This window comes from Ilyonectria robusta, assembly GCF_021365365.1.
Source record: "Ilyonectria robusta strain PMI_751 chromosome Unknown BGZ61scaffold_137, whole genome shotgun sequence".
Taxonomy (NCBI): Eukaryota; Fungi; Ascomycota; class Sordariomycetes; order Hypocreales; family Nectriaceae; genus Ilyonectria; species Ilyonectria robusta.
The window spans coordinates 1-24,051 of NW_025764571.1; the positions used below are offsets into that span (position 1 = coordinate 1).

The 24,051-nt window shown below is 45.2% G+C and overlaps 5 protein-coding genes across 5 annotated transcripts; 3 read left to right on the forward strand and 2 right to left on the reverse strand.

Moving 5' to 3' along the window:
• Nucleotides 1-6,721: 6,721 nt before the first annotated feature.
• On the reverse strand, nt 6,722-7,818 carry BGZ61DRAFT_469820 (uncharacterized protein). The gene is made up of 2 exons (XM_046248003.1): nt 7,464-7,818; nt 6,722-7,411 (listed from the first exon to the last, which is right to left on the reverse strand). Exons 1-2 carry the CDS (start codon nt 7,534-7,536, stop codon nt 7,008-7,010), a joined length of 477 nt encoding a protein of 158 aa, XP_046093035.1. The 5' UTR covers nt 7,537-7,818; the 3' UTR covers nt 6,722-7,007.
• Nucleotides 7,819-12,468: 4,650 nt separating this feature from the next.
• BGZ61DRAFT_542483 (uncharacterized protein) lies at nt 12,469-12,999 on the forward strand (the record flags this gene model as incomplete). Its single annotated transcript, XM_046255198.1, has 2 exons — nt 12,469-12,675; nt 12,739-12,999. 2 exons carry the CDS (start codon nt 12,469-12,471, stop codon nt 12,997-12,999), a joined length of 468 nt encoding a protein of 155 aa, XP_046093036.1.
• Nucleotides 13,000-14,230: 1,231 nt separating this feature from the next.
• Nucleotides 14,231-18,013, reverse strand: BGZ61DRAFT_469834 (von Willebrand factor type A domain-containing protein). The gene has a single exon (XM_046248004.1). The coding sequence runs from the start codon at nt 17,891-17,893 to the stop codon at nt 14,513-14,515; it is 3,381 nt and encodes a 1,126-aa protein (XP_046093037.1). The 5' UTR covers nt 17,894-18,013; the 3' UTR covers nt 14,231-14,512.
• A 269-nt stretch (nt 18,014-18,282) lies between these two features.
• BGZ61DRAFT_469839 (uncharacterized protein) lies at nt 18,283-21,105 on the forward strand. The gene is made up of 10 exons (XM_046248005.1): nt 18,283-18,877; nt 18,949-19,325; nt 19,375-19,506; nt 19,562-19,691; nt 19,743-19,987; nt 20,035-20,184; nt 20,236-20,335; nt 20,390-20,523; nt 20,591-20,740; nt 20,795-21,105. Exons 1-10 carry the CDS (start codon nt 18,390-18,392, stop codon nt 20,818-20,820), a joined length of 1,932 nt encoding a protein of 643 aa, XP_046093038.1. The 5' UTR covers nt 18,283-18,389; the 3' UTR covers nt 20,821-21,105.
• Nucleotides 21,106-21,673: 568 nt separating this feature from the next.
• On the forward strand, nt 21,674-22,603 carry BGZ61DRAFT_469842 (uncharacterized protein). Its single transcript, XM_046248006.1, has one exon. The coding sequence runs from the start codon at nt 21,786-21,788 to the stop codon at nt 22,500-22,502; it is 717 nt and encodes a 238-aa protein (XP_046093039.1). The 5' UTR covers nt 21,674-21,785; the 3' UTR covers nt 22,503-22,603.
• Nucleotides 22,604-24,051: the final 1,448 nt, after the last annotated feature.

A 24,051-nucleotide genomic window follows, 5' to 3' on the forward strand; every position in this document is an offset into this window, starting at 1 on the left:
GTGAGCCCACATAAGCGCCACTAGTATATAGACACTTTTTTTGCACTTTCATAGACAGATAGCCTTACCAGCTATCAATATACTTAGTTACATTGAATCTACTATTCTACCATTACCAGACCGTGACCTACATTGCTCACTACGACATCCTAATCCACTCGATCATATACCTATATGCCTCGGACCTACCCTATACCTTAGGTTAGACCCGACTGTCACACGTTAATAGCTCTTGTTCAGTATATTACCACGTCGACCTAAGCAATATCTCGAACAAGCTAAGATAGCTCCGCAACCCAAGCACCTCGTCCGGATCCGGAGTAAACCCCATCATCCCAACAACGCAGGGCCAAGACCCCGTCGACGACATAAACATGGATGAATCCGACTCCGATGACGAAGTCACCAAGAAGGATCTCAACAAACTCCGAAAGCGAAACGATTGCCTCGGAGCCGAGCTTAACAAGCTTGCCGAGATCTCTGCCAAAAAGGACCTAGAGAAAGATGACAAAATCAACAAGCTGATAGAACAAGTCACCCACCTCCTGACGCAGAACGACCGTCTCAGCGGAGACCTCATTCGTCAAGAAGCACTCTACCGTGACCACATCACCCATCTGGACTCTCTTACGGCGAACGGAAAAGATGCAGGAGAAATCCTCAGACCCAAGCAACCCGATCCATTCGATGGAGCGGCTACTGGCCTTCAAGGATTCCTTATGCAAGTTAGGGCATTCCAAAGCTACTACCCCACGCAGTTTGCTGGAGAAGAAGCCAAGGTCCGCCACGCTATAGGACTCCTCAAAGATAAAGCGCTCCAATGGTTCGAACCGGTTATGAGAGACTACCTCAACAATCCTTACCACGCACAGAAGGACGAAACCAGGGCCATCTACGCTAGCTACGAAGTGTTTGAATGAGAACTGCGAGACGCGTTTGGTCTCATCGACGAAAAACGAGCAGCCGAAATGCGACTTCAGAAGCTCACCCAGAAGGCATCAGCATCGAGCTACGCAGCGGAATTCCGCAACAGCGCCTCGTACCTGAACTGGGGAGAAGAGGCATACATGGCAGCCTACTACAGAGGACTCAAGTCAGAAGTCAAAGACGCAATGGTTGGGCGCAAGCCCACAACCTTCAACACTCTCGTCACTCTCTCTGTGGAAATCGATGACCAACAGTTCGAAAGACGACAAGAAAAGAAGACTGAAAAGTCAGGAGGAACACCCTACACGCCATCCTGGAAGGGCAAGAAGAACAATACCAACCAAGGAAAGAGACGCCAGGGCAATACCTCCTATAAGACCGCTCTAGGACCTATAGAACTAGGAGCCGCCCAAAAGGATCACTCGAAGGTCAAATGCTGGAATTGTAGAAAGATGGGCCACTTTGAAAGCAAGTGTCGCGCCCCGAAATCCAACCAAAAGCACAAGCCCGTGCCAGAAGGTAGGAGTATACAATTCACTAACCACCAGCACAACGACAACAACGACGGGCCTCAAACCGCCGTCCGATCCAAGACTATCGCAATAGCTCGATCCGGCTACAACAATAGCAGACTGACCCCCAACACCTACCAACTGCCCACTACTAGTCTCTACAAGTCGGAAGAAACCCTCAAGAAAGAAGGATACATCAACAAATAACTACAAGGAAAAAGATATTTTATTACTAGACCTCCGAAACCAGACCTAGAGAGCACTTAGAAAGAAGTAACCAGCAACATCACAGACGACTGCATTGCCATTAGACAAGCACACAATACGAAGACAGTCTGGGAACCAGTTCCCGAGCCAAACCGCAACAACAACAAAAAATCAGATAGCCCGACGACTCGCACCATAGTTATAATATAACGAGAAGACTTAATCCCTAATAGACAACCCAGACCTATCATACCACCCCCGACTAATAGGGAACGGAGAGCAACGATGTCTGAAGAATACCAAGAGAAGGATGATCTCCAACGATACTTCTACACTAGGGACAAAGATACCCCATGGGTACACCCCAGACGAGAGGTACGCTTAGCCAGGAAGCTAGGACTCCCAGTGGCCGACCAGGATATCATCACCCCCGTTGAAGAATACCCGGAAACGGAGGATGAATAAGACTCTGGGCCCAGCCACGGAGGACACTGGACACACGATAGCCTCGGAAACCAAATATGGACAAAACCAATAGAAATATATGACGACCTTGCAAACAAACGACAAGAACCCACCAAGGATAAGCCCGTCTACATTCGCGCCTACGACATACAGCTAGGCCGAAACCCACACCACATAATTCCAAAGAAACGAGAAGATAATAACCTAAGGATGGCAGTAGTACATCCCAACTACGAAGAAATCTCATGGGCATTATGCATTGTTTATACATGCCAAATACACAAGAAAGACAAAATCTATTAGAATTATTACCCCATGCAAACAAACAACACATCCATTCAGAACCCATACTTAAGGGAGGAACTTAAGTATTTCCGCGTCACCCGATGGTATGCAGGAGTCGGCGTCGCATGCTTGGAGGATAGAGGGGATCTCTTCCCACCGGAATGCACCGACCCAACCAGCACCATCGACGACTGCGAAACCGAGGAATGCCGCGCACATGAATAGCAGAAGATAAGGGAATGGCACGAACACAAGAACAAAGACATCGCCAAGTGCGTCGCCACAAGAGCACTACAATGCAACAAACCAGACTGCAAAGAATATAGCTGGGAAATTCAAGACGAGTTCCGACGCATCAAGTTCTTGATATACCGGAACTACGACTTCTCTAACCATAGAGGAACGAGCAGTCTCGATCGAGCCTAGAAGAGCAAAATGGAAGATTGGGAACGCAGAGGGATGACCCCCAGATACAACGACGAAGAAACCGTATGGAACACCCAACCTTGCTCGGCACGAAACGCAATGACCTGCGACAAGCCAGGATGCCCCAAGCACGGCATAGAGGCGCAAGAAATCAATGCACGCATCAGACGAATGCACGACGAAGGATTCGACTTTCCAACTCGAACCGGATCAAACCAAACAGACCAAGCCTGGTACTGCCAAATCAGGAATGGCTGTGACGAATGCTCCAAGGTAGGACATTCTGCAGACAACTGCTACGCAAAAAACGACACACGCCACCTGTAGACGAGCGATAGGCGAGCGACATACATGAGGAAGAACCACCTCTGACAAAAGCTCTATGCGCGACGAAATCAGCAAAGCAAAGAAAGACACTTGAGCTGCAAGTGCGAGTCAAGGGTGTATAGCTCACCGCGTTGGTGGACAGCGGAGCCGAAGCCGTGTACATAGACCCGTCAGTGGTTAATGGGCTAAAGCTACCATGGAAGGACAAAGCGAAACCTTACACGGTATACAATCTCGAAGGCAACAACTTTAAGTACGACAACAGATGGATAACTCGATAGGTTGATCACCTGAAGATATTCGTTGACGGATGGAATTAAGAAGTTACCCTCGATATCATACCAATGAAGCATTACGACATTGTTCTTGGGTACCCATGGCTGATGAAATACAACCTACAGTTTAACTGGAGAACTAGTTAAACATTCATCGATTATAATGATGTGCTCTCCAACAACGACGAAAGCAACTCAGAAAACGAGAGATCTCCAATCCCGACTCCCGAAGACAGCAAGAGCAAGGATCAGCATGAGGACACGACAGATACCTCATCACCCCCCAAGGGAACACAATACAAACACCAGAAAGAAAAGAAAACGTAACTCCAAAGAACAATTAGACGCGTTCAACAACAGTTCATACAGATGAACAAGAATCTCGAAGAATACAAGAAAATACCCAAAGAAGACCGGCTCAAGAACATACCAACACAATACCAGATCTACGAAAAACTCTTCGCGGAAGAACTCGAGATAGGACTACTAGAATTCAGTAAATAGAATCACAAAATTATACTAAAAGATAGGACGTTGCCTATATTCCATAAACTTTTCAACCTCAATAAAATACAACTTAAAGCACTCAGAGAATACATCGAAGACATGCAATGGAAAGGATATATTAGGATCTCCAAGTTATCAGCTGGATATCCAGTTATATTTGTTCCCAAAAAGAATAGCAAATTCCGACTTATTGTGGACTATAGATGATTAAATAAAATTATACTTAAAGATCGAACCCCGTTACCTCTTATCATAGAGCTCAAGAATCGACTCCATAGTAAGAAGGTATTCATGGCATTAGATCTAAAGGGAGTGTACAATCTTATCTGCATCAAGGAAGGATATGAATGGAAAACCGCCTTTCGAACCAAGTTTGGACTTTATGAATATCTTATTATGCCCTTTGGACTTATGAACATACCAGCCACATTTCAACGAATGATTAACAATGTGCTATGCGAGTATTTAGATATATTTATTGTATGCTACCTAGATAACATCTTAATCTTCTCTAACTCAGAAGAAGAATACACAGAACATGTCTATAAGATATTATAAGTACTTTAAGATGCAAAACTACTAGTTAAACCAGAGAAGAGCAACTTCCACGCATCAGAAGTAGAGTTTCTTGGATACATCATCTCACATAACGAGATCAGGATGGATCCAAAGAAAATCGCTGCAGTCAGTAAATGGCCGAGACTAACGAACATCAAGAAAGTACAATCCTTCCTCGGATTCGCCAACTACTACCGGAGATTCATCAAGAACTTCAGTGGTCACGCCATACCACTTACGAATCTCACTAAAAAAGGAGCAGACTTTCGATGGGACACCGCCGCAGAAAAAGCATTCAATACCATCAAGAACATCATCTTGAGCGAGCCAGTGCTGGCAACCTTTGACCCAGAACGAGAAATCGAACTCGAGACGGACTCATCGGACTTCGCACAAGGCGCTCAGATTGGTCAAAGGGACGACAATAGACTATTACATCCCATTGCTTTTTTCTCATACAAGATGCACGGCGCTGAACTTAACTACCCCATCTACGACAAAGAATTCCTTGCAATCGTCAACTTATTTAAGGAATTTCGACATTATCTCCTAGGAAGCAAACACAAGATCAAGGTCTACACGGACCACAAGAACATATCTCACTTTGCAACCACGCAAGAACTTAGCGGACGACAATTATGATACGCCGAATATCTCTTGGAATTCGACTATGTAATCATCCATAGAAAAGGATCAGAAAATGGACGAGCCGACGCCATTAGTTGACGAGCTGACTTCGACACCGGCAAGCCCAAGACAAACGAACAAATCCTCAACTTCAATGCCGAAGGACACCTCAAGCAGAAGTACATCGCAAGCATGCGAAAGACACGACCCCGATCCAAACACCTGAACATGATACACGGGATAAGCACAACCCGAGACTTCATGGAATGGATCCCGGGGTAAGATAAAGATATTGGGTATAAAGAAGGACGCATCGCTATCCCCTATCCATATCGACACGAGATTGTGCAAGACCTGTACAAGGAAGGCCCCTACGACGGAAGTATCAATATACTACGACAGATTGTTAGTAAAACATACAATACCCACGGCCTCCAAAAAGCACTCCAGCACGCAATCGACAATTGTCCGGAATGCTTAGAATTGGACTACGACTGGGATCGAGTTACTGGCGCGACGATCGCCACTAAATGAAAAAAGAAAACCCTGGGAAACACCTACGTCGTCATAAATACCAACGAACTCCAAGACAGGATACAACAATATAATAACGAGCTACCCCTAGACGAAAAAACAGATAAGCTACAAGTTCCCGGAGAATTGCAGCACCAACTTGTACGGGAAATACACGAACTTCCGCCACATAGACATCAGGGAGTCAATAAAACCCTTAATAGAGTTAGAACGACATACCAATTCCCTAAGATGAAGGTAGTAGTAAGAGAAGTCACCAAGCAATGCCTACTATGCGAAAAAACCAAGGCTCGATGCCACAAACCATACGGAGAATTGCAGCCCCTGCCAGTCGCCGAGCAATCTTGGGACTCGATTACTATGGATTTCATTATGAAGTTACCCCTATTAGAAGACCCCGCGACTGGAGTTATGTACAACAGCATTCTTATCATCGTGGACAGACTCACGAAATTTTCCTATTTCATACCCTACCAGGAATCGACAGATGCAGAGCAGTTTGCCTACATCTTCCTGCAAAACATTGTCAGCATTCATGGACTCCCGACGGAGATTCTCTCCGACCGAGGACAGCCATTCGCTTCAAAGTTTTGGCAAAGCTTAATAGACCACATGGGATTAAATCACCAACTCACCACGGCGTTCCGAGCACAAGTCGACGGACAAACAGAACGAATGAACCAAATACTAGAGCAGTACCTTCGGTGCTACATCAACTACGAACAGAACGACTGGGTTGAGAAGCTCCCGACCGCATAGCTAAGCTACAACACGTCAGTACACGAAAGCACGAAGCTCACTCCGGTATACGCCAACTTTGGATTCACCCCCGACGCCTACAGAACGAGCCGAGATGGATTGATCATCCCAAAAGCCATCCTCGCAACAGAAAAATTGAAAAATCTACACAAAGAAATAAAGACCAAACTCGAATTTGTCAGAAACCAGATAAAAAAATACTATAACCGGAAAAGAATGAAGGGACCATCCTTCTAGGAGGGAGATATAGTCCTTCTTGCAACAAAAAATATTAAAATAAAATAATAAAATAAAAAACTGGACTATAAATACATTAGATCCTATAAAATTCTCAAAAAAATCTCAGAAAATAACTACCATTTAGACTTGTTACCAAAAGTCAGACTTCACCCTATCTTCCACATCTCACTTCTTGAGAACACGGAAGGGAATATCATGGCCAAGCTTGGCAATGAGCACGAAACAGAGGTTGAAGGCCCAGAGGAATATGAAGTCGAGGAAATCCTCGAACAATAAAGGATCAACAACCAGACCAAATACCTCATTAAATGGAAAAACTACCCTGAGAGCGATAACCAATGGGAACCAGCCAAAAACATCACCCATGCGCAACGCCTCCTAAAGGATTTTCATCAACGCCAGAAGAAGAAGGCAAAGAAGGATCGAGCAGAAAAGAACCAGCACCTGCAAAACCATCGCTGAGACCAAGGGACGGCCAATCAATGACATCGGCATATACCAGCGACCGAAGGTCGATGGTGGCCTCCAACTCCGCCTGCTCCGAAGCCTCCAACTCCTCCAAAGACTCCAAGCCACGACGAGTCATCTCACGCCCCCGAGTAACCAGAGACTGACGCTGACGGCGAGCGCGCTCCAGAAGATCCAGCGATTGGTCAAACTCGGCCTGAGCGGCCCGAAGAGCGGCCCGCTTCTTGAGGAACTCCTCCTCCAACTCCGACTCCTTATCACCAAGGCGCTTCGCCTTGGAAATGACCCGAGTCACTACCCTCATTTTAGCAAAAGAAAAACGACAGGACCAGACTTAGACTCATGCAAGTAAAGAGGAATACCGGTCCCATCGCAAGGACGACCCTTGTCGGTGCAAAAACCACATTTCTTGGAACCATTGTCCAGCATCTTGCACACGCGCCCGTGGGCAATGCAGCGAGAACACGGCATCACCTCAAAACCAAACTCCTCAATAGCGGCAGCAAGAACTAGCGAGTTCGTAGTAGAAACCGGGACCTCGAACCCTTCTGCAGAAACAGCTAAGATCAGTTTGCTCGCTGTGGACTTAAGGATATCGCGGGATTTCGAGGGACGCTTCGAGATTCGACTGGACATCCTATCAGCACATCGGAATAATTAAGGAAGCAAGTTGGAAACATACCAACACACATACAAGAAACGGTCTTGAGCATGGCCATGGGACATAACCAACGGGAGGGGAGACATCATATCACGGCCCGGGTTGAGACCAGGCGGTCACAACCGGCAGAACCATGACGTACCCACTTTTCACCTGACACAGATCCCGAACTCACCCCGTATAAGTGAGCCCGAGTGTACGACTCACTTCCCCAGGATGAGCCACAAGATCGGACTCACTCTCACCTAGTAAGCCTACATAAGCGCTACTAGTATATAGACACTCCTTTTGCACTTTCATAGACAGATAGCCTCACTAGCTATTAATACACTTGGTTATATTGAATCTACTATTCTACTATTACCAGACCGTGACCTATATTGCTCACTACGACATCCTGATCCACTCGATCATACACCACACGCCTCGGACCTACCCTATACCCTTAGGTTAGACCCGACCGTCACAACTTAGCCTTCTTCTTTTTTATTTATTTAAGCTTCTTTATATTATTAATACTATATAATATAATATATAACGTACATGATAAGCGAGTGCACAATACAAGCGAGTGCACAATTTTTCTTCTAACCGCCCTCTTCCCTCTTTTAACTCCATTTTTTCAACCACGCATTATGTCGTCAATAAGCAATGAGGCAAATATCAATCTTGCCCTTCAAGCCCTTCAGAAAGACCCTCAATTAACTCCCTACCGCGCCTCAAAGATCTATAAGATCTCTCGCCATACTCTACTACGCCAACGCGCCGGCATTACTTCGCGACGCAATACTATGCCCAATTCGCGTAAACTATCTGATCTAGAGGAACAGACTCTTCTTGAGTATATTCTTGACCTAGATTCGCGAGGGTTTCCCCCGCGACTGAGCGGTGTGGAAGAAATGGCCAACCGATTGCTCGCCGACCGCGACGCGTTACCTGTCGGCAAGCGCTGGGCTTCTAACTTCGTCAGGCGACAACCAGAGCTTAAGATGCGTTTTTTTCGTAAATATGACTATCAGAGGGCTAAATGCGAAGATCCAACCATTATTCGCAATTGGTTCCGGCTTGTGGAGAATACAATCGCGAAATATGATATCGACCTAGCCGATATCTACAACTTTGATGAGACCGGCTTTATGATAGGCATAATTGCAAGCGGAATGGTTGTTACAGGCGCAGAAAGGCGTGGAAACCCGAAATCAGTTCAGCCTGGAAACCGGGAATGGGTCACGGTCATTCAGGCGATTAATGCAGAAGGCTGGGCGATCCAGCCATTTATCGTGGTTGCAGGCCAATATCACCTCGCTAACTGGTACCAAGAAAGCAACCTCCCGGGCGATTGGGCTATTGCAACGACTCAAAATGGCTGGACTGACAATAAGACGGGTCTTGAGTGGCTTAAGCATTTTGATCAGCATACAAAGGATCGATTGATCGGTCGCTATCGTCTTCTAATCCTCGATGGGCACGAAAGTCACCACTCCGTCGACTTTGAGAAATATTGTGAGGAGAATCAGATTATTACGCTTTGTATGCCGCCTCATTCGTCTCACCTACTTCAGCCTCTTGATGTCGGGTGCTTTGGGCCGCTTAAAACAGCCTATGGTCGAGCAATTGAGCAATTGATCAGATGCTCTATAACCCACGTTTCGAAGACCGAGTTCTTCCCAGCCTTCTACGCTGCCCACGCAGCCGCTATGACAAGGAGTAATATTGAAGGAGGTTTTCGAGGAGCTGGACTTGTTCCCCTAAACCCAGAAAATGTCATATCGAAGCTTGATGTGCAGCTACGGACTCCAACACCGGCTGCAGAGGAGGTCGGCCTCCCCGACCCTTGGGTCTCGAAGACCCCAAAGACAGTGCTTGAGGCCAGTTCGCAGTCTGAATATCTTGAAAGACGAATGAGAAGGCATCAGAGCAGCTCTCCAGCATCAATTCTCGAGGCGCTTAAGTCACTTTCAAAGGGAATAAAGGCAATAATGCATCAGAATGCTCTATTGAAAGCTGAGAACCAGATCCTTCGATAGGCAAATGAGACTCTTAGCAAGCGGCGCAGAGCAAAGAAAACCCGCCTATGTAAAGGAGGGAAGATGACTTTAGATGAGGGCAGGGGTGAGATAGATCAGAGAGACGTTGATGCACAGGTAGCAGCTGAATCGTTGAGAAGTAGTGGTCGAGGGAGGTCAGCGATACCGAGGGAAAGGCGCTGTGGAACTTGTGGAAAGGCCGGTCATAATGTAAGGACCTGTCAGACTATAATTAAGACCTCTGAGGAAGAGCATAGCGATTAGTTTTAATTGATTGATTGTATTGTTGTGGTTTTATTGAGGTTTGAATCTTAGAGGTTAGGAAAAATTGTGCACTCGCTTGTATTGTGCACTCGCTTATTATATACGTTATTATTTTTTTAAATTATAATTTTTTTTATTTTTAAAGATATTTAATTTTAGTATCTATTTAATAATAAGTATCTTTAGCCTCTTTTAGCTTAAGTTTAAAATAAGTATAATAAGTAGTAATTTTATATAGCTATTAAAAAGAAAAGCTATAAATATTATAATATAATAAATTAAGGTAGATATACTTAAAATATTAAGAATTATTACTAGAAGATATTATATAATTTATATTAAATTATTTATAAAAAAAATAGAAAGTTTTTATAATAATTTAATAAGATAAAATAACCTTAAGAAGAATATTATAATACTTAGTTATTAAAGCGCGGAATTTATATTTCTTAATAATACAATTAAATATTATAAATAGAAGAATAAGAAAAAAAAAGAACTTATTAAATAAGATAGATAAAAATACAGTATATAATAACTAGTCTTAAAGATAAAAACTAATAAAGGGGAAATATTATATTATAACCTATATCAAACTAAACTCTAACTTTATTATATATACTAATAGCATACCTACTTATTCTATTTTATTATATATAAATTACCCTAATTATTAAATAATTATAATAATCTAAAAAATAAGAATTATTAAAATTATTAAATAATTCTTATAATTTAATATTCTACTATAATTATATAGCCAACTAAGTAGTATATATTCTCTATATATAGCTACTTAACTATTAATATAACTTAATTACTTTAATTACCTTAACTTACTATATATTACTATACTTAACTATTACTAGATATAATACCTACTCTATAAGTAACGCCCTAACTATTCTACTAATATAAATTTACAGTTTATTTACTAGCAACTAGCCTTCTACCTACTCTAAACTATATCTATAGCAGACTAGAAGATACAACTATTATATATAGGAATATTATCTCTATATTTAGGGGATTTTTATTTAGCAGATTATTCTTATTCTAAGGTATAATTTTACTTAACTTAAAGTTAATAGTAGTAATATAGAATCTCTATATATATATAAATATATTATAAGTAGCTTTTTCTATATTAATTTCATAGTAATTATCCATCTAATATAAGCTGTAGTTATATAGACTACTATACTCTTACTATTTATACTAATTGCAGTAATTTTATAATATTAAATTTCTTACTTAGTATAATATTCTAAAAGAGATAGTATTAGCAGTAGAAGTAAAAAGTAGCAATATAAGAGTTCTACTATAATAGATAGTATAATAAAGCTATTCTCTCTAGCTTAGTAGCAGCTAGCTAGTTATTATACAGAAGTATATACTAGTAGAGACTCTACTAGTATAAATCTACTAGGCTAAATATAATAAATATACCAGGACAACTAAAGTTATAAATATAAATCTTAAAGTCCTACTTTTTTTTATTTAAGAATAGATATATACTATAAATAGAAATTATATATCTTATAATTAAGTTAATTAGTATCTATATCTTAGAGTCCTTACTATATTTAAGTACCTAAATAAATTACTCTTATATAAGCAGCTAATACTTTTTATTATATTACTTTATAAAGAATCTGGACTGTAAATATACTTATAACTATATTAGTATATTAAAAGTAACAAAGTAGAAGGTCGGGTAGTGTGCAAAATGCCTGTTATGCTAGCGTATTATATACTTGACGTAATCCTTATAATTAATAGAGTATAATCGAGGTTTAATAAAATCGGCTCTACTATTAGGAAACAGGCAGGGAAACGCTAAGGAGAGTAGGGTATAAAAGCGATTGAACTTATTAATGGGTGTATATTGTATATTCCGGAGCTGCAGCTCGTGTTGCGCCTGGAAGCTTGTGGAAAGCCTTGAATCAGCTTCTGATTCTCCGGCGAGAATAGACTGCAGAGCATCTAGCTCCGTGTCCTTGGCCAACAGGTCTGGCGCTGCAGCCTCGTCCTCCAGGTTAGGCTCTGCCACCTGATCTTCCTCGGGTCCAACATCCGCAGCCTCCACCTGACCTGGGGGATGGCATCCAGGACACTGCGTCTGTCTGACGGCTTGAGTGCTCTAACGCCTGGACCTGCTGCAGCCTTGCTGTTAAACCAAAGAACTTTCTTAACAGCCGGCACTAATCCTCTGGAAAACAGGGAATGGACGAATGCCGGCATCCCCCGAAAATGGATTGTCCCTAACATAGTGCAGTGGCAAGGGCAGAGTGGAAAAAGCTTTGATTGGAGGGGTGGGGAAGCTGGCGGGCCACAGACCGGGATCATGGCGGCTGCTGTCCTTGGTGTCGCTCGGCCTGGTTTGGGTCGACGTCAGCATGGCCATCATGATAGCGTACAACACCCCTACCGTCGGCTGGGGATGCTGGTCGGGCTCGTACATGACCTACGGCCTTCTCAGCTCGCTCCCCTGGGGCCTCCACTCTCTGCCGGGATTCAAGCATCCCCGCCCGTGGCAGCGGGCGTGCTGCCACCTCCTCAACGCCGTCTCGACTCTGTGGCTGATCTTCATCCTTTTCGCCCACGTAAGAATTCTCCCTCTTCCCGCCTAGAAATACCAATTGCGCCTTCATGCTTATGCGAGACAGATTAGTGGTATGTTTAACGACTGTATATGCAAGTCGGCTCTGCCCGGCTATATGGACTTTGCGAGTTCCGTCTTCTATCTAGACCACTTTGATGTCGACAAGTGGTGGAGGAGAGGCGCCATTGTCGGAGCCTTGCCCAGTGTTGGGAGCTCTCTCGCCTCAGTCCTGCTGCTTATGAGGCTCAAGCCTCTCTGGCAAGCCTCCGAGCAGCAAAGTCCTCCCGCTTGTGCTCTTGGCACCGACATGGCCTGGCTCAGGTAGCAGTGCTACTAATAATTAAGTTGAGGATCCGTGTGCAACTTCCACCCTAAACGAGAGGCCCAACAGTAACTCCTTTGGCATCTATTCCATTTTGGGACCCCGTCTCTCGTTTCTGGCAGGAAGGTGGCAGGAAGAGGCGACCTTTTGCCGTATCGTGATTCAAAAACTCGGGCAAAGGCTTTTTGGCGCTTATTCATCGATTTTGCACTGATGTCCATGCTCGAACAGTCGTAAAAGAAACAGAACAACTATCATGACCTCAATTGATAAGATCATCATATTCTGCTACATATTCTACTAAATCCACCCCACTGTTGCTCGATCTACCTGCCGCTGGGTAGAAGTTGAGTGTTTCGGCAGGGCGACAGAACACTGGTCCAGTTTCGCTCACATCGCTCACGACCAGGTTGTATACCACCCCATTTTTCAACAAATGACGTATCAGAAACTCCGAGGCGAGGTTTGTCGTCGGCAAGTCATAAAGATTGGTGCTGGATTCCCCTGGAAGCAGTACCGTCGGGGGGATCATGGCTGGGCTTACAGAATTATAGACGGCTCTCCTTTACGGAATCGTTCGGTAGGAGCACCTTGTTCCTGCATAAGATTGAGGGCCGCATCCAATAACATAAGGTGTAAAAGACGAGCATGGTTTTATTGCTCTACCGGAACGCTCGACTTCGGCTATGCGATTACGTAGGGTTTGCTGCCGCTGTCGCTAGCAGTTGTACATAAAATCGGTGGTCTCGTGGCTTCGGTGGCCGTCAATGATAAGAAGCCGCTTTGAGGGCTTGGTCGGCTTAGTCAATGGAATGAAGATCTTGAGGGGCCATTCCAATGCGATATCATTCGAAGTCGAACCCTTTTCTAATGCAGCACAACTCCAGCGTTCGTATCCACAAGATCCTCAGGAAACCATTGGTGCTGGACCGTTAATCCATTGAATATAACCAGCCGAGGAAGGGCAAGAAGGAAGGGCAAGACCAGTAGCAGATATCGCCTCTAAGATCGAGGTCCAGGTGCGAGAATCTGGACCCTTAATAGGGGCAAACCTATCATCAGCATGACCGATAACTAGACCATTGCTTCCTTCGCCTTCTTTAACACCAGCTTCATCTATATTATGCCGTTTTTCTGGAGGGATCGCTTTAACCCCAGAAAGGGCGAATCTAGTGAAGGATTTCTTAAAATTCTCAGTAAGTGTTCCATCTGCGTGGCTGAAATTAATGACCTTGCCTATATCACGCAAGCAAGACTTGAGTTCTAATCATACGAGGTGCATTGGTACATTAAAGTATCGCTTGTAGTATGCATGGGAGGCTGGTGTGGTATCATTGCATGAACTGATGCTTGGTCAAGGCCGACCGGGGTTTCGCGTGGTTCTTTTGCTATTCAATTCGCGCATGCAACTCTTGTGGCACATCTCAAATTTAGTTTGGCGTTTCTGTGTTCGCGCAGCTTTGCCTAATCAAAATTTCCTGCGAATAGTTGTAGCAATGATTGACCAAAGTGTTAATCAGCTCTGTCTCCGGAACCGCAGCCCAGCCTTAAGTTTTGTCATAGCGTTTACCAAGGAACCCTTCCCGCCTTCAGAACTGATCCAACTGCTCCTCTTCTTCTTTCCTTGATCAATTTGCAGTTCCTCGTCGCCGTGTTTAATAACCTCTTGGCCTTCTTGAGGCCTTTGGACATCTACCTCCTGGCCTTGGATGGGAGTAGTGTCTTCTTCCGTTTCACACTTCACATGGCTCTTGGAAACTTGATGTACCCAAAGGTCTTCCTGATTCTCGAAAACATCCTCGCACTCGTCAAATCCACAACAAAGGTTAGCCCCTAAAGAATTCGGAGCTTCCGGAGCTTCCGCAGCTTCGCCAGCCGTTGCCGCGCAGACGAGGCAGGAAGCCCGTTTCTTGGATTGAGGAGACGCAAGGTCCATCTGAGGCTTGTACCGACGGTCGTGCAGATGTACGATTGAAGACTTCAGAGTTTGTTGGACCTGGACTCGTATCTGAACGCTGGGGAGATAAGTCGCTACCGCGTTTTCGGCCTTCCGTATCATCAAGTCCCAGAGGTCCTTCTTCTGATACAGATGTGTCTCCACGTAGCAAATCATCATCAAGGTATCCACCACAGCATCTCGGTCCTCACCTGGCTCGCCCTCATCGTTCAGGTCTCCAATGAGTGTGAGCACGGATCCTCGCGTTGCAGGGCAGAAATGATTCGCTAGTTTGCGGCGAAGGTCATCATCTAGCTGGAAGATGCCCTTTGCAGTTTGTGAGGCCACAATGTCGGACCAGGGGCTATCGATTGAGATGGCTATATAAGCATCGATGGTCGGTGGAGTTTCAAGAAACTCGCGTACTTGGCTGTGATGGCCAAAACCCTTCTCCAATGGGTCGGTGCCATGAATGTCCGTCATTTCCGTTGGTGCCGGGCCAGAGCTTTTGTGTGGTAGCTTGGCGCATCTGGGGAGGTATCTCCTATGCAGAAGCTTGTTTTTCGGTTCTTCATCAAAGGATGCGCAAGACGGTTTCCAAGATAGATCATCAAAGGAATCGCTAGACGAAGAAGGAGAATTTGCACACAGAGGTTCAAGATATGTCGCGGATGCAAACGATTGCCGGGATCGGCAGCGGGGACGTCCAATATATGAGCACGCGTGACTCGGAGCATTCGAAATATAAGGTGGTGGTGGCGGCGGCGGTGGCAAGCAAATATTGTCGTTACCGATCGACGAAGAGCCTGATGATGCAGCATAGCGCACTCCCCGTGGTGCCGTCAGCCACGCGCGCTGACGTGCCGGGCTTGTCAGGAGGCTCAATTCTTTGGATGGCGCCTTATACATGTTGATCTCATCGATGGCCTGTGTTGCTCGATCCACGGCAACAAAACTGGTCCACTTGCTTGATATTGAGTACATCTCTCCCATTCGCTCGGCGTTCTGGCGAGCCGTTATCTGCGAAACGTCTTGGATAGTGTGACTTTCAAGATCCACCAACGCAGCTTTAACAGCTAGGTGCTGAATTGTGCTTGCGTCTTCGACTGTTGGAATCACTGGTAGATTAGTTGTCGAAGTTAACCCCCCATCTGCCTTTGCTGTGACAGTTACTTCGGTAGGGGGATTTCCGGACTTCGACGAAATCAGGAAGAAGACCGATTTCTGGTTGAAGTGATGAAGTGCAGGAATTTGGCGCGGGGCTTGGATATAGCTGGCGAGATTTGCGGCTGACGAGGCGCTGCTATTGGATCCGACTTCCATAAAGTCATCAACTTCCAGGGACTTGACTGCGTACTCAGGTCCAAGGTCGATTTGGTACGTCCAGCTCTTTGGCATCAAGGCGCCACTGAGCATGCGAATGACTCTTCCCTGCCAGTCTCCCTGACCATCAACCCCAGCCACCTCGCCAAGGCCACCACCTTCCCCCGCTATGCCTTGGATCAGGCGATGCGATACCTCGTTTCCAATTCCGAGGGCAAAGAATCTGACCTGTTCCCCAAGTTCAGAAGCTGTTTTGCGAACAAAGCCGATGGTTTCTTCAGTCTTCCAAACTTCACCATCTGTGAGCAGAATGACCTGTGTCGAGCTGGCATCTTTGATCCGACGTTCAACAACCTGTTTCAAAGCAGGAAGAAGCTTAGTTCCGCCCATGTCGTTCTGGAATCCCGAGACGTGAGCCACTGCGGTTTCTAGATTCTGCTGGTTGTATGGCTCGGAGGTGTCCCATAACGAGGAAAAGTCGCTTCCAAAGGAAAAAAGGTTGAAGAAGCAGGTCCCAGGAAGACTCTTCAAGAACACGCCAAGAGCATCTCGAAGTGTGTTGATCTTGCTGCCTGCCATGGAGCCAGACCGATCAGCGAGAAAGATGATTTCGCCATTGAATCCATCCAGAGTGGGCAGGTCTGTAAAGAGCTCGCTTGGCTTGACAGTGACCATGAGTGCCGAGTGGCCGACTGCATTAGGAGGCGAGAGAACAGCGCCAGAACGCAACAGCGATGATCCAGACGTCTGAATTAGGAGGACAAAGTCTTTCCCCATGCTTGCGTCTCTTTCAGCAAGATGTGCCATTGCTCTTCTCGGGTCGTATGCCTCGTCTCTGCTCTTCTGTTTTGCAAGGTCGCTGAAGCTGCTGGCCTCTGGAGGCTGACTGGCTCTTCCAAACTCGACCGACACAGGATGGGTGCGACTCTCGAGCTTCTTGACATGACCTGAAGAAATCACGGCAATATCGATCCTGAGTCCGGTCTCGGTCACCTCAGATGCGCTTGAGATACCCTGAGGTGAGTGCCCATATCGCGGCGCAATGGAGGTAGGTATGGTCAAGAGCACACCATCCCCTCCCAAATCCGGCTCCAGCTCATTCACGTACGTGATTTCGACCCTGATAACAGACTTTCCAGGAATATTACCGATCCTGGTCTCAAAAACCTCTGGAGTATGCTCTTCAAGGAGTGCGGCAGCCTCCATCTTCTCAATCGCCCGGGTATACTCCCGCTTAGCATCCGCCTTCGGCTTGACCTGACCCTCCAACAGCTTCGAGTCGCCAATCTCGCATCGAAATGATGTGACAACTGCGCGATCATACAGTGGGAATGTGTAATGTGCTTCTGGGATGTTGTCTGCGGATATGTTTGTGAATCTCTGAACGAGCTTCGTGCTCGCGATGGCTGAGTCCACACGTACGTTCACCGTAACGTCCAGAAGAGGTAGGCATAAAGCTGGCTTCTGACCAACGGCCAACTGTTTCTGGTGATTGGGGAACGTGGGAAAGACTGAGGCAATAAATGGGTGGGCATTTGCCTCCAAATCAAGCCCAGGAGGAGCTCGACCAGGGTTCGCAAAGAACACGCCGGACGGGAGTCGCTCCGTCTCAAGGTGATGGCTAAAGAAGGCAGTCATATTTGACGCGAAATCGGTCGTTGTACGATGGGATAAAGACGAGGGCCAACGAGTATGTCTCCCGGGAAAGGCAAAAGAGAACGAAGGAGATGATTTGATCTCAAACTGTTGGGAACGGAGCAAAGAGGGGAAACGTGTTGAGTTAAGCACTAGGCACCGTTTTCAATCGATGTTGTGGTCAGCCAAGAAGGCAACCAGACGCCTTCTTTTTGAGCCAATGGCAGATGCATTAGTGATTAATAAGAGTCCTTGGTTTCATCATGACCCTTAGCTAGCGACTTGATTGGCTATGTTTCAGCGGGCGGCTGAATTCACACACTAAATGTACGTCAGACACTCCTGGCGGACCATCGGACACAGCCGCCTTACAGCCACCTCACAGCCACCTTGAGATAAAACTCAGCCTACACGCATCAAAACCGATGAAGCCTTGATTGTCGGAAACTTTCTACGTTTTGATCATCTTTTTCCATTCAAACCCCTTAGAAACGTCCTCATGTCCTTGCCATCACCTCTTTCCGTGGGCGATGCGATCCTCTTGGCAAAAATTGCGTACAACGTTGTGCAAGCCTTCTCATCGGGCGCGAAATCGGCACCAGCCGAGTTTGCTGAAGTTCAGAGACTCCTGGTTTCGGTCAAACACTCACTCGACCTCCTCGCAAAAATGTTGCCACAAGATCCAGAAAAGGCAGCGCCAGGAGGCTGTCCAACCGAGGCAACATGGAGCGATGAAATGTATACCGCCCTTGCAGATATACGGGAAAACTGCGGTGCGGTTCTCAACGATCTCGACCAATTCGTTAAAAAGTACATGATTCTGGACAAGAATGCTGCTGGTAAAAATGAGCGGAGATGGGGAGATCAGATGAAGAGAAGCTGGAAGAAGGTCTCATGGGCGACGGAAGGGGACAACATCGATAAGATGAGAGGCAAGCTGACAGATCAGGTCAACGCGTTGAACTTGTTCATTGTAACAATGAGGGGGTAAGGCTCACCTATATCGTCTTTATCGTTTTTCGCTAGTGACCTCATGTTGCTTTAGCTAATGACCACAGTGACCAACAAACGGCAATTCATGGGAAGGTCGAGACAATTCACACCAAACTACATGAGATTCATGAATGGTTCACCGAAAACCTGAAAAAGGAACGAGATTCGGCCTCTTCCGCGATGCAGCCCTCTCAGGCCGAGGAAACGTCGGCAGAGCCAAGTGGGCTGGAGTTTGTCTTATATGAACAGCTCACTACCCCTTCAGGACAACAAAAAGTCCTCATTTGCCCCCATGCCACGTTTGAAGATCCAGATCCGTCACCAGGTGGCAATGCCAATCGTCATTACCCTTCAAGAATTTTCCGCTGTCTCTGTTCCTCCCTGAACTCGGGAAGCGAGACTATGACCGCTCGCGATCATTCGAGTCAGCGGGCTCACACCAGTAAGAAGTTCTGAATGATTGATTTGGAAATCATACTAACAGCACCAAGTGCTTCCCGTCAGCCTCTTCGTGCAATCGATTCACTCTCCCCCCGACAATCGATTTTCTTGGCAGATCTATGTTTATTCGCCTCTCTCAAACTCTCCAGTTTCCTTACTCCTAGAGCAGGTCCCTCCATTATGTGAGTATGCCCTCGGACCTATGAAACTCTTGATACTTGATTAACAGCACAATAGTTCTGGCCAAGTTCGAGGGATGGGTGAATAAGCTCCGGGTGTTTCAAGCCGCTACACATATTGCACATAACCTCGATACCGCTCTCGTGCTACATAAGGATGATTCCGTGTCTATCCTGAATATGAAATCGTTAGTGAGCGGACAATTTCACGATAGATGAATGCGCTAAAAGATGTGAAGGGATGTCTCTTACTTTGGGGGGAGTGTCCCTGTGCGTTTCATTGCGAACGGGACTTCATTCTTAGTGAAGCAACCGTCGTCATTACAACTTCTGCACTACGCGTCCTCTCTGCGAGATTTCTTGGATCCTGATCTCGACTTTGGATCAGCACTCATCGACTTCGCCCCCGAACCCTACCTGAACATCCAGATAGTTTCCAATCACCGTGTAGGGCTAGCAGAGGAGCAACGGTACAGTGTCCAACGCAAGTCCCCAGGTTTCTAGTTTCTTTCTTAAAATAACGCTTCTTAGTACACCATGATACGCCCGTAACATCTTTCAAAGGGCCCAGATTCGTCACCCTACAAGGATGTCTTTGCACGCATGTATCCGGTCAGCCTTCGCAGAATTCCGAATCACTCAACTGTTCTGAAGTGGAATTCGAATTCCTTGACGCTTCTAGTACGACAATCTCATAAATACAGCCTCAGTCCTAATAACTGACTGGTCTAGTGGCTTATGAATACATTGAGAATCCAAAGGCGATAAAGCGCAGTTTGCATTTGTATTACCTGCAACGACCAAGATGGGGTGAGCAGGTCGTATACCAGAGGTAAAGATTTAATCCAAGAGCACAACTGGATATGCAATACTGAGACACACCTAGAGATGTTGGGGATGTCATGATTCGCAGCCTAGTTTTGAGCGATGCAAAACTCACCATCATTGTTGACCCATCCACTGGTAGATACAGAGAGATCCTCTCACGCAGCGACCATTCCGCTTCTGTCTGCTTTGAACGTCAGTTCCGAAGTTTCACTATGCTCAAGTCACTTGGGATGACTTTGCATCGACTAACTTGTTACAGTTCCACCGGACTTCCTCGCAGAAGTCGCTATGGGCACGACTTCAATGCGACCCAACCAGGCCGCGTGGTTTGTGGAAATGGGGAAGGACGGAGTCAGGATCGAGAAGCAAGATTGTGGTATTGACCTGTTGTGTCTGCTCAGACAAGACAGTGAGTGTTGAGGCGAGCGAGTATTCCGGCATCCATGTTGCTAATCTTATTCAGTGCATCAGGCTCTCAGGCCGAGTTGATCAATAAGTCCAGATTCAATACGATTTGCTTTGGGATAAGCGGACGAGTTACATAATCTTGTCATCTCACGGCAACATCAATTCTCGTGCCCTTCTTTCTTTGTGCGAGCATGTCTGTTTGAGGGTCAAAGAGGGCATAGCTTAGTGAATGGTCATTCATACTACGGGTAGCACTAGAACCTACAAGAAGATTCCTCAACAAAGACCCACAAAAAGTTAGATTTCCTGTAGTCCCTATGACCCTCCGAGGCAATGCGGTGCCGGCCAGAGAAGGTGTAAATGGGGCAACTAATAACTGGAGTTATAGGGCTCAGAGATCAATCTTACACATCACCACCCCCATCTTCTATTTTATTGCTATTTACCTGCGTCCCTTACTCTTCTCATCTGGCTCATAACAAACAGGGTGGCCGGGGTTCTGGCGTCGCCTTACGACCGTCGCCGTCCCCGCGATGATATGGTCTGAACCAGGGTGGCCGAGGTTCCGCGCCACCAGCGACGTCGCCTATGTCAACATCATCTCTAGGCCCTTGTCCAGCTCCTTTTCATACCGAGCATGGCCACGTTTGTTTGCCCCCTCTGCTTCCCGCTTTCAGTGCACATATTTACGACGAGGACAAGCCCCGAGAGAGGAACCGGTGAGAGTCCCGCTTGACGAGATCCGCCAAAGATTGGACGATCTGGACCGACACGCGGAAGAGCGTTTCCGGGAAAGAGCCGCAAGACTACGATCACAAGAGGAGACCGATGAGTTCGACCGTGGAGGAGCGGAAGAGGCGCGCCGGACACAACCACCGGCAACTCCCGAGCGGATCCGTAGGTCAGGTGCGTCGCTGTGCTGCAATTATATGCGGTGACACGAGCATCGATCTCGTGCAGAAATACCGATGGCTCTTGCCAGTCTGGTTCTGGACGACCGTCTCAAGGTCCCCGACTCTCTTGGTCGGTAAGGCTGTACCGCATGGATGAAGTTGACGATGCGGCCCTCGCAGTTGAACACGCCCGAAGTGAAGCCAAGCCTCGAAATGCTCCTGCGTATGGAATCGCGGATGATGTCGAACTCGTTCTCCGGCAGAGTAGTCGGTGTCAGGTTTTCAGCTTCCATGAAATCGCCCTCGGATACAGCACCGGGAAGCTCTCCAGGTGGCTGTCGTTCTTTCGCTGCCTTCTCTATTCGTTCTGGGCTCACCGGTGCCTCACCTGCTATACCTCCCATCCCTTACGACAACCCTGGTACCTCCTCCGCTTCCCTCTCGACTCTATCGCCTTCTGGATTATGGTTAGAGCCAGTCATACAAGCAGAATCCACCTGTTTAGATGTCGTGGAAAGCTGCAGAGAAGTGGTCGATGGTATTGCTTTGCCAGATGGAAAGGAAGCTCCAGATTCAGCCAAATCCCCCACGGCCATGTGCACGCTCAACGACATTAGCCGAAAGATGATGCTTAGTGGCCAACTTGGAAACGATGCCTCAAAAAATCCACCTGCCTACAATAGCCTGAACGGCGAAGATGATAGATGGGAAAGTTCCCCTGAACTTCATTTGGCATGTTCAGAGGAGTCAAAAAATGAATTCGGAGACTCGGAGAAGCCCCAGCCAGAGATGCTCATCAATCCACCAGATCAACGCGTTGATCAATATATTGACATCAATCCACGTCAATATCAATCCACGGCTGGTTAGCTGACATAATCTATCAATCCACACAATCCTCTCGTTGATGGATATTGATTGATGATCGTTGACACTAGACATGGGGCCCTTGCTAGGCTTGGCAATATTAGATCTAGATATCTTCTCCCGAGTAAAACATATGTTATTGTTAACATGTACTAATACCAAGTAAAATAATAGCTGAATTACTTGAATCGCGTCGTGTCACGTCGCGTCGCATCAGAAAGCCCCTACTTGCTACGCTTTCTTTCGTAACAATTATCGGTCATGGCTTTAATTATGGCGAACCACCCAAGCCAAATACCTATTAACTCTATCTTATCAACTGACAACAAACCTGCTATGTCATTTAACTGGAATCCAACCTCTGAGAAAGAAGCCCGTATCTTCAAACAGTGGAAAGGATTCACGCTAGCTAAACGATTAAAAGATACCTCATCTTGGGTATGGGGATACGATATTGAGATCCAGTTCGAGATAATGAGACGATGGATTTATATGCCCTATATCCATTAAAGAAGTAATAACCCGCAATCCTACGATTCTAGAGGCATATAGAATATAGAATATTACTTATAGAAATTCTACAGTTATTAAGATCCGTTAGGAAAATATCCAATATCCTCTATAATAAAGGAAGGGAAGAGGATATTCTCTTCTATTATAGATATCTTCAATCTCAGCCAAAATAACCTAAAAGAATAATCCCTAGCTAATAATTTAATTAAAAGCTTTAATTAAGAGTATTTCTAAAAGCTTATTATTAATTAGATTATTAATAGTTAATAGTCTTTTTAATAAGTTAAAAACCCTTGCCTATAGTATATCTTTAAATATCTAAATCTTGCTATAAAGATTATAGATGCCTATATCTCGAGGCATACTATTTAACAGCTAGTAATTTAATACTTTAAGAAATATAAAATAAGGGTAAAGGGAATACTAAAGGAAGTTCCGGGGTAAATTTATATTGCCTTTAATGGTATTAGGAGTAGGAACTGGTATATGCTATATAGAGTTATAGTATTATTTAGGAATGTTAAGAATAAGCTATAAAAAATCATCCTTAGCCTTCCTAAATTAATTAACTGCTATACTAAAGAGAATATAGCAGTAGAGGTACTTGATATTACTTATTTATATAGTATTAAGAATAAGCTTAGCTATTTTACTTTTAATAATATTAGTAATAATAATATAGTAATAGAGATTATTAGTTAAAAACTTAGTTTTAATTTTGTATAGTACTGGGTTTATTATATAGGATATATATTTAATTTTATTATTAAGGCTCTACTCTTTAAAAAAGATATTAAAGTTTTTAAAGAATCTCTTATTAAAAAAGAGCTTCTTACTAGAATAGTATATAATAAGTATATAAAGAAGAGCTTAGTTAAAAAAGCTTATAGCTTTATTATTTAGATTTATTAGTTATATATATTAACTTAGCTACTATAATAGTTATATCTTCTAATCTGCTATAAATATAATCTAGGGTAGGCAGAAGGCAGGTTACTAGTAAATAAACTGTAGGTTTATATTAGTAGAGCAGTTAGGG

Excerpts from the sequence above, each read along its gene's own strand:
- BGZ61DRAFT_469820 (XM_046248003.1), bottom strand. The coding sequence starts at position 7,536 with ATGGTTCCAAGAAATGTGGTTTTTGCACCGACAAGGGTCGTCCTTGCG. Across the intron at positions 7,412-7,463 it reads ACCGGTATTCCTCTTTACTT|TGACTCGGGTCATTTCCAAG; the intron begins GCATGAGTCTAA and ends AAATGAGGGTAG.
- BGZ61DRAFT_469834 (XM_046248004.1), bottom strand. The coding sequence starts at position 17,893 with ATGACTGCCTTCTTTAGCCATCACCTTGAGACGGAGCGACTCCCGTCC.
- BGZ61DRAFT_469839 (XM_046248005.1), top strand. The coding sequence starts at position 18,390 with ATGTCCTTGCCATCACCTCTTTCCGTGGGCGATGCGATCCTCTTGGCA. Across the intron at positions 18,878-18,948 it reads TTCATTGTAACAATGAGGGG|TGACCAACAAACGGCAATTC; the intron begins GTAAGGCTCACC and ends TAATGACCACAG. Across the intron at positions 19,988-20,034 it reads GCAACGGTACAGTGTCCAAC|TACACCATGATACGCCCGTA; the intron begins GCAAGTCCCCAG and ends AACGCTTCTTAG.
- BGZ61DRAFT_469842 (XM_046248006.1), top strand. The coding sequence starts at position 21,786 with ATGAAGTTGACGATGCGGCCCTCGCAGTTGAACACGCCCGAAGTGAAG.